The following is a 15,611-nucleotide window of genomic DNA, read 5'->3' on the forward strand; positions in this document are numbered from 1 at the left end:
GTATAACATAACAAACCTTTATATTTTTGTGATGGAGAAGTTAACAGGATTTCGAATGTAAAATAAAATATAGGGTGTTTCATTAAAAAAAACATAATTTAGGTCTGCCACTGTGTTATCGAACACCCTGTAACATTCTAACTAATTTTGTAATGTGAAGCTCAAAGGTGGCTAAAATTTTATTGCTATCTATTACTATAGCGGAGCTATTGAGCTTTACCCTACTAATCAATCACCCTGTATTTAAATACAATACAAAAAAACTGTTAAAGTAGATAGGTATATTGATTTCGTTGAAATCATAATATGAAGTTAGATTATATTATAATAGAAGGAGTATAACTTCTTACGTGCGTACAAAGTACTCACACATTCTTTTTTTTTTTTAAATAGCAAGTGTGGTTGAGTGGTGCACCATTTGAAAGGTAATTTTTTTTCTCTACACGACACTCTATTTTATTTAATTTACGTAATAATTTTGAAGTTAATTTTGGACTTATTAAATTTATTATAAATTTTATAAATTAGTTAAATTGAAAATTATCTTTAAAGTTACCATGCAATTTAAAAAAAAATAGAGGGTCGTATAAAGAAAAAAATTACCTTTCATAAATTCTATGTAATTCATAAACTCTATGTGCTATTCATAAAAAACTGGGAGTTGATGTGGGGCAGTAGGGGGTTACATTCGTTTTGCATAAAAATTCGTCCCCCTTCCATTACAAATATACAAATTAGTAATTTGTAAAGATTAAGATAAAAAACTCTTGGTTTCTGAGTATCTGGGGGGGGGGGTCAAATTTTCAAATTTTCGTTGGAACACTCTGTATATGTATGTCGGTAGGTATAAAAAAAAACAATAAACAAAAGTTTGGAGCATAATTTATTCGAACCTAAATAGATATCAATACATAAAATTGATCACAACTCAAAAATATCACTTATATTTATATTTTGTTCGTAGTAACAAAAAAAAAATTAACAATATCATAATAACAAATAACATAGTATCTTAGAAAAAATCTATCACTGTCGTAGCGGCCTACTTATGTACAAAATCTAACTAGTTAATTCTAGTTCCTTAATTAAACTAATCTAGACTTGAAAATTTTGTTGTCTCACTGCCAGTCAAATATTTTAGTTTTTAACTGAATAATTGTTCAACGTCGAATGAAGTAACACTTCTGTTGTATATAGGTATATGAATTTATTAAAATTCTTAAAATTTATCCACAAGGAAGTGGAAATTGTACAAAACGTTTTCGGTCAAACTGACCATCACCTGGAAATAAGTAAACCACTTAAATTAAAAGCAAAAGGTTGAAATCTTGACAGTTGACAAAATAGAAAATGTGGTTACTTACGTCCAGTGTACAAGTAATTAAAACGAGCCACTTTAATATGTGTAAAAACCTCTAAATTACATTATTGATACATTAGACATTAAAGAGCAGTCGACATTAAGCCGATGCCTTAAGATTTTTAAATTAAAATGTGAATGTACTTCATCCTTGCTCGAAAATTGCACATGGTAGTGGTTAACGACCGACTAATAGGGCTTTTCATTCACAGTCATTTGTTTCGAGCTTCTGTCATGTGTCATCTAATATTAATATATCTACGTCATACGTTATTGGTATTGCCAATGATACAAACCAAAGACGTATGGACGTAGATATATTAATATTATGTGACACCTGACAGAAGCTGGAAACAAAGGACAATCGATGAAAAGCCCTATTGCTAGATCGATTGGTGCCAGAAATGTACGACAAGATGTCACAAGTAGGTGGTTTTTCGTCTGTCATCCGAAAATTTAATAAGGAAAATTACTATTTTTTTTAATTGGTATATTGAAAATATCGGATGGCTGAAGGATATTGAAAATATGTCGATCGGATAGCTCAGTGCGACTAGTGGCTGACCCACACTTCACTCCGCCGTGAGGTATGTGAGTTCAAGCCCAGCCCAGGCCATCGGAAAAACAAAAAGGCTAACGCGTCAGTATAAAATTCTAAATATGAATCTGGCGCTTACACTGGAATATGCGGGCATCTGATCGACCTATGAGGGAGTAGTACGGCAAGGGATAAGGGCTTGCGGATAGGTGATACTCCCCCATAGATCCCTACCGAAGGGCGTTGACGCCTAAGAACGGTGTATACATACATATTGAAAATATGTGTGTATTAATTTTATTATGAATTCAAATTTGTAAATAAATTTAATGAGCTGTAATATAGGGGAAGGGTGGGCAAGTTGACATAGCCGGGCAAGACGACACACTGCCCCCACCACGAAAACTAGTCCATTATTCGTTCAGTCCGTACGCTCGTTAGAATCTACTCCTTCACAGTAATCGTTTGATAGTCTTTGGGTGCGGATGCTCCGTACGTTTAAAAAAATATTTACGTTTTTGTGTCATTGTTGTATCTTGGTCCAATGTAAGTACCATATGTTTCGTTATATATTTATGCCATCGTAGCATTTCTTGTCGTGATTTATTTTGGAGATAAAAAGGGCGTTCCTAATCTTTACCTTAGGATATTGTAACTGCTCTTAGGGTTATATTTTATCCGACCATGCTTTCATGTTATGATCACCGAGCTAGCGGGCAAGTTGAAATATAGCTGTGTCATCTTGCCCTCTAAAGGACGGATCTATGAAATATTACTGGGGGAGGGTAAAAAAACTCTGGGCTCAACTTTTATCCAAAAATCCTTTAAAATAAAATGCTCAACTAATGTTTTGGGCACTTGCTATTAATATAGAAGTAAAAACATGGGTACCTATATATTTTTTAGTATATTTTTAAGCTCTTACCTATAGTGTTTATATCCAGTTTTTTCCATTCATTTAAATTATGGTGGGACCTGTCTGGGGGAATAATTATCCCCATTGCTCCTCCCCCGTCCCACCATAGATCCGCCCTTGGCCTTTATGACCTAAAATTTGCAACTGCTGTTTTTATTTACAGATGGTTTCTAATTATAAAAGAAAAACCAATAGAGGGACATGGAATGAGAAGAACATGGAGCGAGCGTTGCAGGCTGTAGCGGAAAAGCGCATGGGTTGGTTAAAGGCTAGCAGGCATTACCAAGTGCCCCAGGCAACACTTCGCCGCCGTGCCATGAATCGAAATAAAATAGCAGTTGGTACAAGAAAGCATCTTGGCAGACATGAAACAACCTTAAATCGAGAACTAGAAGAGGCTCTAGTGGAGCATATGCTAGCACTGGAAGCCAGATTTTTTGGCTTAACGACCGTAGATGTCCGCATTTTGGCATATGAATTTGCAGTGAGAATGAAGTTAAAACATCAATTCAATAACACGAAAAAAATTGCAGGCAAAGGTTGGCTACGCTCTTTTCGACTAAGGCATCCGAATATATCTTTACGTCAGCCAGAGGCAACATCAATGGCACGCGCTGAAAGTTTTAACAAACCACAAGTAAAGACCTTTTTTAAAAATCTACGTAACGTAATAAATAATGAAGACATCGACAAAAGTATGATTTTTAACATGGACGAGTCAGGGTTGACAACTGTACAAAATACTTCTAAAATTTTTGCGCTAAAAGGAAAGAAACAAGTGGGTGCTATCACCAGCGGGGAAAGGGGAGTACATTCAACTGTAGTAGCGTGCATGAGTTCAGGGGGAACTTATATTCCACCTGCTATAATTTTTCCTCGGAAGAAATTCAATCCAACATTATACGACGGAGCGCCCCTTGGGACTTTATGTTTGTACAATGAATCAGGTTACATGACCGGGGAACTATTTTTAAAGTGGATGGAACACTTTATTAAACATGTTCGACCGAACACCAAAAACAAAGCCCTGCTAATTTTAGACGGGCATGTCAGCCATAAAAATTTAGAAGCATTGGAACTTGCAAAAAACAATTCAGTGGTGCTATTTTGCTTGCCTTCACATTGCACACATCGTCTCCAACCTCTCGATGTGTGCTTTTTCGGGCCACTAAGTAACTACTACGATGCAGCAGCAACTCAATGGTTGAAGGAAAATCCGAGTCGTGTCATCACTTTTTATCAGGTCGCCTCGCTTTTTTCTTCCGCCTACAATAAAACCGCAATACCAACGATAGCTTTAAGCGGATTCAAAGCAACAGGGATCTCACCTTTCAACCCGGATATATTTCCAGAACACATGTATTTGCCCAGCACAGTAACTGACGTACCACTTGAGGCCGATAATGCAAACACTGAATCCCTTAATCCGGGTGCATGTTTCGCTGCAGCAGAACATTTGAATGAAGAAGATCCGCAGTCATCTACAACAGTAAATACAAAGCAACATGAACGTGTAGAGTCTTCAGCTAATAACGTCACAAACGTTTTGTTGCAAATTTCACCTCTTCCTCAGGGAAATGCAAGAAAGTCCAGAAGAAGAAAGGCCAATAGTTACCAAGATGTTCTTACCACGAGTCCATACCTCCAGAGTCTTCGCGAACAACAGAATATTAAGAAAGCGAGAGAGGTAAGAGGGAATAAGCAAAACTCAGTAAAGAAAAATGTGTTTGATGGTACCTTAGAATGTGGAGATAAAGACACTCAAAAAGATTGTCGAGATAAGAGAACCGGAAAATTAAGAAAAAGTGAACGAAGTGCGGCAGTTAAAATCTATGAAAATAAATCAGACTATGAAGAGCCCTTTAATGAGGACGACGACGATGATTGCGCATGCCTCTATTGCAATGAGTTATATAGCCTATCCAAATGTCAAGAAGGCTGGTTACGTTGCCAAATGTGTAAAATGTGGGCTCATGCAGAGTGTGCAGGACTATCAATGAAGGCTAAGAACTTTATTTGCGAATTATGTTTTGATAATTGATCACTTTATGTATAAATCCACGTATATGCCGTCTTGCCCTCTAGGGTAGGGCAAGATGACAATTTGTCTCTTTTTTGTTTTACATTTACAGTTTTAAAATGGAGTTCTGATTTTGTTTTTCACTTGATAAATATTAAAAAAGAATGTTTTGTTTGTATTATGGCGCTTTTTAATTCGTGTTACCTTTTACATTTTTCAAAATAAATCGATTTTACCTTCGAGTATGTCGACTTGCCCACCCTTCCCCTACTCATTAGTTAAAACTGAAGTTAATAGCAAAAATTCTGCTCTAATACTGTGTGACGTCATAAACTGTTTTTCGAAATCAACTAAGTGGAAAATAATTAAATTTAGTTACAGTAAAGTTGTGGTAATTGTAATGAAAGAATATTATTGAAATTGTCTAAAAATATTTAAAAAGATAGTTCTTGATAAGATATGGTTGGTTGCATATATTGACGAAACTCATAAATACCTAAAAGCTTATAGACATTATGGTGAAGATATAAGTTGATAGAAAATACTATTAAATTCTGTAAATTACTATTAAATTCTAATATCTTCACCATAATGTCTATAAGTTTTTAGGTATCTATGAGTTTCCTCAATATATGCAACCAACCATACCTTATCAAAAACTCTTTTTAAATACTTTTAGACAATTTCAATAATATTACCACAACTTTACTGTAACTAAATTTAATTATTGTCCACTTAGTTAATTTCGAAAAACAGTTTATGACGTCACACAGTATTAGAGCAGAATTTCTGCTATTAATTTCAGTTTTAACTAAAGAATATATTACAGCTCGTTAAATTTATTTACAAATTTGAATACATTAATAAAACACCCTGTATAAAATCTAGTTTTTTGATTTCTATTAAAATCTATGTATAAAGTGTTATTTTTTAGTCTAATTCGTATTTGACTGGCTTTATAAAACTTGATCAGTTTATAGAAGTATAAAAATTTTCAAATTTATTGTAAAGGAGTTTTTTACTTAAAAATAATGTCTTAAGTCCAAAGAGCGAGTATACGTTTTTAGCCTAATTTTATAAAATCCTTAAAAAATAAATTAAAACATTTTAGAATAGACGTTAGTATTCATTTTTATAACTTATGGTTAAGTAAAATAGGTACAAATGAATGTCTTTATATATAAAGTCGATTTAAAGATATAAATCTATACTAAAATCACAATAAAGTTGCACTAGAAGTAAACAAACCAAGACACGTTGAATGTTATTAGGAGTACTCCCAAATCCTAATTTACAATGTATACAGGGTGTTTGGTAAAGAATGGGCCATAGCTTAACCTTCGATTCCTGAACTTAAAATAGGTCGATTTAAGCTAACTTACCTTAGTACAAAAAATGATAATAACCGAAATACAGGGTGTCAAAGTTAAACTTTTATTTTATTTATTTTTGAATATTTCCTGACAGGCATGGGACAACAACACGAAATTTGGTAAGTGGTGCTGGTAGGTACTGTACACCCTACTAAGTTATGTTAAACAAACGTTTCTGGCTACTACCAGAGGCGTACGACAGGGAAACGTGAATGATTGACCCTTTCCAAATTCTACGCCACTGGTGGAATTGCTATTTTAGTGCAATTTTTTGATTCTCCAGTCCTTTCTATGTAAAAAACATACTCTTCATTCGTAACGATAAAGCCATTAGTTTTCGAGATATTTGAAGCTAAAAACGAAGGAGCATAATACATTAATCAAAATAAGTGTGCCTTTTCATTTTTAACTTCAAATATCTCAAAAACTAATGACTTTACCGTTACGAATGAAAAGTATATTATTTGCATAGAAAGTATTGGAGAATCTAAAAATTATGCTAAAATAGCAGTTTCATCAGTGGTGTAGAATTTGGGAAGGGTCAACCATTCACTTTCCCCTATCGTATGCCTCTAGTAGTAGCCAGAAACGATTATTGAACATAATTTAGTAGGGTGTACAGTACCTACACTTTCTGTCAAGTATCACACGGATATGTCAAATTATTTTAAAGTATTATTTTTTTTCAATAATTTATTCTTTATTTAAAACTTTAAGAAATATGTGTGCCCGGTACTATAAAACTATTTGACATATATCCTTATGGTACTTGGCAGGAAGTGTAGGTACTGTACACCCTACCAAATTATGTTAAATAATCGTTTGCGGTTAATACCAGAGGCGTACGACAGGGGAAAGTGAATGGTTGAACCTTCCCAAATTCTACGCCACTGATGAAACTGCTATTTTAGCATAATTTTTAGATTCTCCAATACCTTTTATGCAAATAATATACTCTTCATTCGAAACGATAAAGCCATTAGTTTTCGAGATATTTGAAGTTAAAAATGAAAAGGTACACTTATTTTGATTAATGTATTATGCTCCTTCGTTTTTAGCTTCAAATATCTCGAAAACTAATGGCTTTATCGTTACGAATAAACAGTATTTTTTTACATAGAAAGTATTGAAGAACAAAAAAATTGCACTAAAATAGCAATTCCGCCAGTGGCGTAGAATTTGGGAAGGGTCAATCATTCACTGGTATTAGCCAGAAACGTTTATTTAACATAATTTAGTAGACTGTACAATACCAGCACCACCTACCAAATTTCGTGTTGTTGTCCCATGCGTCAGGAAATATTCAAAAATAAATAAAATAAAAGTTTAATTTTGACACCCTGTATTTAGGTTATTATCAACTTTTGTACTAAGGTAAGTTAGCTTAAATCGACCTATTTTAGGCTCAGGAATCTAAGGTTAAGCTAGGGTCCATTCTTTACCAAACACCCTGTATACATTGTAAATTACAAATAATAATTTATAAAGTTTATATACAAATAATGATTCGGGAGTGCTCCTTGTACATGTCTTGGTTTATTTATTTCTAGGGCATCTTTATTGTGATTTTAGTATACGTAATATTGTTAAAATCAAAATCGTAAGTCGATTATTTGTAATCTTTGAAGTTAATCTGATTATGTATCAATTTATGTATTATAAACTGGTATTGAATTAATTGTATGACTAACGTAACGACTCTCCCAAATGAATAAATATGTAGTCTCCCAGTTTTTAAGAAATTAGTAAAGTTTGAAATTATTTGCATGTAAATAAAATAATAATTGTAATAAAATATGCAGAAAAAAGACCCGCACGGGTACATTCACAGCCTTATATTCTTTATACCAGTCGCTACAATACTAACGAATATATGTCGATTTGTACTAATACTAACGAAACATGTTCCCTCTGCGAATCTTTATAAAATATCTTAGATATTCTAAATATCTACGAAGTCGTTCAGAAAGAAGAGAATGATTGCGCATTGCGCATTACCGCCAAATATGAAGTAGTAAGAAGTGTGATTCGGTTTTTAAACACCTATCGACATTTATAAGCGTGTAGAAGCTGTTTATAGTCGATTACGTTATCACGCCCAGACGGATGACGTCACTAGTACGATATACATATGTCAAAAAAATCATAATTTAAAAATCGAATAACTTTTGTATTTTACATTTTTTTCTAATTCTGTAAATAAAGCAGGTTACAGGGGGTCAATATATAGTGAATAACCCTGTACATCAAATAAACTCTTTAGAGCAGCCGTCTCCAAAGTCCGAATAGCTATGAGATGGCCCTTGAATATGCCAAAACTTTCTTTACTTTCTGGACGACCAATTTATATAATGACGTGTAACTTTTTAAGCTTGTTGATACAATGTTTTTTGGTCTTAATTTCATTGTAATTACTGATAAAATAATTATAAACTGATTTAAGCATATATCCTGATGAAGCAAATCATTTTTTCTAAAGTTCGATATTAACAGTTTCTTTTATCGTACCCTTTAAATTAATGACTGCAACCTCAAAATAAAATTTTACTTTAAATAACATGTAAGTCAATAGGTATAGGTGTAAACTTCTTTATATAGTAGCTAGTATGTTAGTACTAAATAGTACCTAGTAGCCCTATTATAGTGCTTATTATGTTGTTATTCAAAATATATTTCTCCATGTTATTAAAACAGCTAGTGACCTTGTCTAGCTTAATGCTTTTGATGAAATACTTAAAATATTTTAATAATCCCCGTGATTACTGATTGACTTAACTTGATACAACACAAAAATCCTATATGTACCGATGTCTTTACTAGAATAGAAAATATTTTCATAAAAAAAAATATTTTCAAAATTTTTGTACAAAATTGACTTCACACTACACTTTCGACTCTGAATCTTTACCCATCAAATTGCTGGTAACGCTAGGTTCATTAGCTTCCACGTCTCTTATATCATTCACACTAATACCACCATTAATGTCCACCACAGTAGCTGGAAGATTTCCTGCGTTGGCGTCTTCTATGGCTTGGCGGAGTTCTTTTAAGCCCACTACTCCGACTAGTTTTCCAATGGCTGTAACGTACGCGTGGTTGACTCCCACCATGGAAAATATGGAATGAACCTTCAATAAAGATGTTCTCTCTACTAGCTGGAAGGGAGCTGGATCTATATGACAAATGAATTCGACGGGAAGTGACATCTGTTCCTCCTCCCATTTCTTTTGATCTTCTGGACTCATATCACATACACGTTCTTTGGGCTAAAATTTAAAAAACGTAATTAAAAAAAAATAGAAATCAAACAACATTGTCATTAAAGTTAATACATCAAGAAAACTAGTATATGAGGTTTCGTCACTTCTTCTCCATGTGATATCAAAGCTATTTGAGCAACTTCTCGTCAAGTCAATTAATCCAATTATTGAAGAAAAAATTTGGCTCCGACACATCAATTCATGTTTCACGTTTAGGAATAAGCACTCAACAATCGACCAGGCGCACAGAATCACAAGTGTTATCGAAAGATGGCTAGAAGAAATAAAAGTCTGTTCAACTGTCATCCTTGAAGTTGCACATGCAAGGCAGTAGATATGTTGGGTCAGTTGCTATACCTACTAAGTAATTGTGATAGCCTGTACTGAAAGACAACACAGTTACCTTTGCTTATGATGACTTTTGAAGAGGCGACTTCTTCTTCTTCTTCTTCTTCTTCTTCTTCTTCTTCTTCTTCTTCTTCTTCTTCTTCTTCTTCTTCTTCTTCTTCTTCTTCTTCTTTAGGTACCGTCTCTTCTAAGGAGGTTGGTAATCATCACAGCTATAGGCATGGATCCCGCGTACCAAAAAAAAGTTGATTAATATCAAGCTGAAAATTTGTTAATAGCTTAAGGGTGTCTAGTCGGATAAGCTTTGATGTACGGGAACACTGGAACCGGGGAAGTTTTAATTTTGGAACAGTTTATAAATTTGGAACGTCAGATTACGAAAACGTGCCATGTATTTTGTCGGACTGCAAAAGTCAGACTGCTACTACTAACCAACATGATGCCTGTCATTTGACATGTTCTTCGTGTTCCACTCACTAAATGGCCCAGTTGGTGATAAACACCAGGCTGATTTTTGCATGAGAGTTTAATTAAATGGTAACAAATCAGTTGGAAGTTCTGTCCGACAAAATACATGGAACGTTTTCGTAGTCTGACGTTCCAGACTTTTAACCTGTTCCAAAATTAAAACTTCCCCTGCTCCAGTGTTCCCATACATCAAAGTTTGTCCGACTAGACACCGTTAAGGTGTTAACAAATTTTCAGCTTGCTATTAATCAACTTTTTTTTGGTACGCGGGATCCAGGTCTACTATTTTTACTTTTGAGATTGCAGCTCTAAACAAGTCGACGGAACTGCAATTATACCACTTTCTCAGATTATTGAGCCAGGAGATGTGTCTTCTTCCAATACTTCGTTTCCCAGTATTTTTCCTTGCATTATGGTTTGCAGCAACACATATTTATCCCCTCTCATAACGTGACCGAGATATTGTAACTTTCTTATCTTAATCGTATTCATGATTTCCTTTTCCTTTTCCATTTTTCTGAGGACTTCAACATTTGGTATTCGGTGAAGAGGCGACTAACGAGGTCAGTTAACTCAAGGGATAAATGGACACAAAAATGGAGAATCAGGCTGAATGAAGCTAAATTTGTTCATTTTAAAAATCAACAAAAAAATACAATATATACAAGATATAATCAATAATATCCACGTACCATAATAATATGCAGATACTGCTAAGTATTTAGGTATAACATTAGATGCCAAACTACGCTGGAAGGCTCACGTCAAGAAAAAAGGGAAGAACTAAATATGAGGTATCATTAAGATCTTTTGTTTTTTGATGTAACAATTAAAGGGATTGATTTGGAAATAGTTTGTGATGCAAAAGAAGAGGTGCTTGTTTTAAAACTGGTGCTTCAAAAGTGAATCAGATTTCTCTTTATGTTTATAGACCAGGGCGCATCTGTAAAAATATTAGTACATTTGGACGTTGAGAGGTGACTCAAATTTTTTTGCAGAAATTGCTTCAAAATAAATCAAATAATAATATTTGAGTTATCCTCCCTCTCAAAAAGGTCCGGAACATTGTTTAAATAATCAAAATGTCAAAAAATTAAGGAAAAATTCGATTTTTTTCTTGGTTTTTTGATTATAACTTTAAAAGTATTCATTTCCGAGAAAAGTTGCACTGACATAAAAGTTGCGTAATTAAATTTCCTATAATACAGAATTGGTTAAAAATTTAAAAAATAGTCACCCTTGTTGCAAAATAGCAATAATTGTGAAAAAAACATACAAAAACAAGTATTCGCATTTTACGTTTTTCAACCATTTATGCTACACTTAGGACCTTCATATTTCACTATGAAAAACTCTATGATACAGTAAAACAATACTGTAAATTTCATTAAGATCGGTTCAATAGATTTTGCAAAATAAATTTTGCAATCCAACTTTCGTAAAAAAATTCATTTTTTCAAAATGTTACAGGACTGAAAATAAAGCAGATAGCAAGTTGAATATTTTTTTGCATATAGAAGTGTACTGTACCTTTCATTTGCAATTTTGAAAAATTAAAATCGATTAACACCACGGCGTCAGGAATTTTTTTTAAATGAACAATAATTATTGGTGCTACGCGCAGGACAGCGGATAGTTTGCTCTGATTGGGCATTCCAATGACCTTTGATAATGATTGATACATTTTAATTTATATCACATTTCGATATAAATAAATAAATTTATATATAAAATAATAAAAGTTTATTATTTTTAAACATATGCAATTGTTTAAACAATATTTCACAATATTTAAAATTAGTTTGATTTTTGTGGAATTAAAATATTAAAATACAACAAAATATAGAGTAAGAAAATAATATATTAGAAAAAGATTGGAAGAAATTTTGGTGGAAATCAACTTGTGTGAATCGAACACCGCTGTCCTGCGCGCAGCACCAAAAATTATTGTTTATTTCAAAAATTTTCTGACGCCGTGGTAATTAATCGATTTTAATTTTGAAAATTGCAAATGAAAGGTACAGTACACTTATATAAGCAAAAAAAATTCAACTTGCTATCAGCTTTATTTTCAGTCCTGTAACATTTTGAAAAAATGAATTTTGTTTGCGAAAGCTGGATTGCAAAATTTATTTTGCCAAATCTATTGAACCGATCTTAATGCAATTTACAGTATTATATTACTGTATCATAAAGTTTTTCTGGGTGAAATATGAAGGTTCTAAGTGTAGCATAAATGGTTGAAAAACGTAAAATTCGAATACTTGTTTTTGTATGGTTTTTTCGCAATTATTGCTATTTTGCAACTAGGGTGGCTATTTTTTTAATTTTTAACCAATTCTATACCGGGTGTCCACTTATATTTTCCCCCATTTTAACTGCCTATAACTTCTAAACGGCTTAAGATAGAAATATGCGGTTTTCGATGAAATGTTTTATTTTAGTAAAAGTTTTGTCTGAATGGATTGAATTTTTTATATCGCTTTCAAATACGAAAAGAAAAATGGCGGATTTTTTAAAAAAGCGTTGTTGACTTTTTTTAATATAACACCCAGTATATTTTTTTGTAAATTGAAAGAAAGGTCATTCACCTATCCAGCGATATAAAGTTTTTCAAAATCGGTTGTCAAATCACTGAGTAATTAATTTTTAAAATGAGCGGTGCAACGTGGATATCACATACCTAAATAACATAACTAAGCAAAATGATATTATGTTATGTGATTTCCACATTGCATCTTTTATTTTAAAAATTATTTGCTCAGTCATTTGACAACATATTTTAAAAAAATTAATATCGTTGGATAGGTAAATGACCGTTTTTTCAAGCAACAAAAAAATATACTGGGTGTTTCAATAAAAAAAGTCAACAACGTATTTTTTTACAAAAATCTGCCATTTTTTATTTAAAAGCGACATAAAAAATGGTCATTTACCTAAAAACTTGAAAAAATGGTCATTTCCCTATCCAACTATAAAATTTTTTTCAAAATCGGTGGTCAAATGACTGAGCAATTAATTTTTAAAATGAGAGATGCAATATGGAAATCACATATTATGTTATTTAGGTATGTGATATCCAAGTTGCACCTCTCATTTTAAAAATTAATTAGTCAGTGATTTGAAAACCGATTTTGAAAAACTTTATATCGCTGAATAGGTGAATGACCTTTCTTTCAATTTACAAAAAAATATACTGGGTGTTCCATTAAAAAAAGTCAACAACGTTTTTTTCAAAAATCCGCCATTTTTCTTTTCGTATTTGAAAGCGATAGCAATAATTCAGTCCATTCAGACAAAACTTTTACTAAAATAAAATATTTCAGCGAAAACCGCATATTTCTATCTTGAGCCGTTTGGAAGTTATAGGCAGTTAAAATGGCGGAAAATATAAATGGACACCCGGTATTGTAGGAAATTTAATTACGCAACTTTTATGTCAGTACAACTTTTCTCGGAAATATTTTATTAAATATATTTTAAAGTTATAATCAAAAAACGAAGAAAAAATTCGAATTTTTCCTTCAATTTTTGACATTTTGATTATTTAAACAATGTTCCGGACCTTTTTGAGAGGGAGGATAACTCAAATATTATTATTTGATTTATTTTCAAGCAATCTCTGCAAAAAAATTTGAGTCACCTCTCAACGTTCATCTCGAAACAGATGCGCCCTGGACTATTATAACTTAGAAAATAAGCAATTAATAGACTTACTAATTATACTTACTAATTGTACTTTTTTGAGGCTGTGGGGACTCATTGGAATAATTTGTGGTGTTCGACCCCAAGATCCGGATCTTAGCAAATTACTTGAACCCCCTTCATCGCTTCCGCCGAAGTGACTTCTCCTATAAAATAAAAAAAAATAGATGAGGCTTACCAATGAGAAAAATATACAGTCGGAAAAATGAAAGAATACTCATGAACGATCATATCAATCACTTATTTTGTATTTGCTATCTTTTTCTATAACAAACGTTTGTTATTTATAGAAAAAGACAGCAAATACAAAATAAGTGATTGATGTGATCGTTCATGGATATTATTTCATTTTTCCGACTGTACATATTCTAATAAAGTAAAATAATAATTCTTTATTTATACACTTGATATTTATAGATTGGAAGATGTCAAAGTATATTTTAAAATAAATAAAACAGATAAATAATTTTTGGGATCTTCAAACAACCTCTTTTGGGTGAAAACCAAAAATTGTTAAAACAAACTCAATAAAAATGAGCTTTTTATTGCGTTTCTTGATATGACAGACTACGTGCTCTTAAAGACGCATCTCATGCTTTAGAATATATAATACAATCTCTATAGGCTATTGATTATGTATTTTAGAAAGGAACTACAACGTTAACGGGGTTTTATTGTTTCATAGAGTCATTGGAACTCTATATATAGAAAAACCGCGGAGTCCTACCATTTAAAGGGGTGCGTTTTTGAGAAAAGGGTGAATTAGTCCCTAGGCACAGGGCAAATTAGAGTGAGTTCTATTCACCTTTGGTACAAACACGTCTACAGAAAAATTGTTTCAGGTTAAATTTACTATCGAAATATCACATTTTAAAGTCAAAAATATTTTTTTTTACAAAAATATATTCAAAACAAAAGCAAGAAAAAAACACGAAAGGTAGCATTTTTGTTTCTTGCCCTACAACTTTTTTTCACGGGGATATAGGTATAGGCATTACTTCATAGAAAAAAAACTTTCATCCTTCCTCTTTAAAATGGCGTTTGGTGTAAGTCTGTATGATTTACAGTTTCCAAATATGATTTTTCAAATTTCGCCACTCACAACAATTTTGGGCGATTTTCCTTGTTACTTCACAAACATTGTTCTGTAACTTTTTTTTACGCAGCTTTAGGTATATGCAATGTTACATTTAGTAGGAAGCAAAGTCAATTATCTTTAAAATGGTCTATCGTATAAGGCTGTATGACTATTTTTAAGTAAGATGTGGTTTTTCAAAATTTTATACTTTTAATGATTTTTGATATATTTTACGATTATTTTTAAATTTCTCATTATAACTTTTTATTGTATACTTAGGTATATAGGTATACACATTGTGCAATAAAAAGGAAAGCTTATTTTCTTTACTTTAAAATGGTGTATTGTAAAAAATTCTAGGTCTATTTTAAACAAGATATGCTTTTTCATAGTTTGACATATACACATGCAATAGGTCCCACTAAGTTGGAACCATATGGAAAACTTTTTATTATTAACTTTATGAAAAAAATTATTCTTTATAAAATGCTCTGCATAGTCTAAAACCTAAGATGTAATCATCAGATATAAAATTTTATCAATAG

General features: G+C 32.3%; 1 protein-coding gene across 3 annotated transcripts in view; it reads right to left on the reverse strand.

Annotated features, from left to right (window-relative positions):
• Positions 1-866: 866 nt before the first annotated feature.
• LOC114326014 (chloride channel protein 2) overlaps positions 867-15,611 on the reverse strand; it is a 251,418-nt gene continuing 236,673 nt past the window's right edge. For all 3 annotated transcript variants that reach the window (XM_050647860.1, XM_050647862.1, XM_050647861.1), the window contains exons 16-17: positions 14,014-14,134; positions 867-9,473 (exon numbers count right to left, since the gene is read on the reverse strand). In XM_050647860.1, coding sequence (XP_050503817.1) covers positions 9,090-9,473; positions 14,014-14,134 — 505 coding nt within the window. In that variant the 3' untranslated portion in view covers positions 867-9,089. The remainder of the gene's footprint in view (positions 9,474-14,013; positions 14,135-15,611) is intronic.

Source organism: Diabrotica virgifera, chromosome 3 (assembly GCF_917563875.1).
Source record: "Diabrotica virgifera virgifera chromosome 3, PGI_DIABVI_V3a".
Lineage (NCBI taxonomy): Eukaryota > Metazoa > Arthropoda > Insecta > Coleoptera > Chrysomelidae > Diabrotica > Diabrotica virgifera.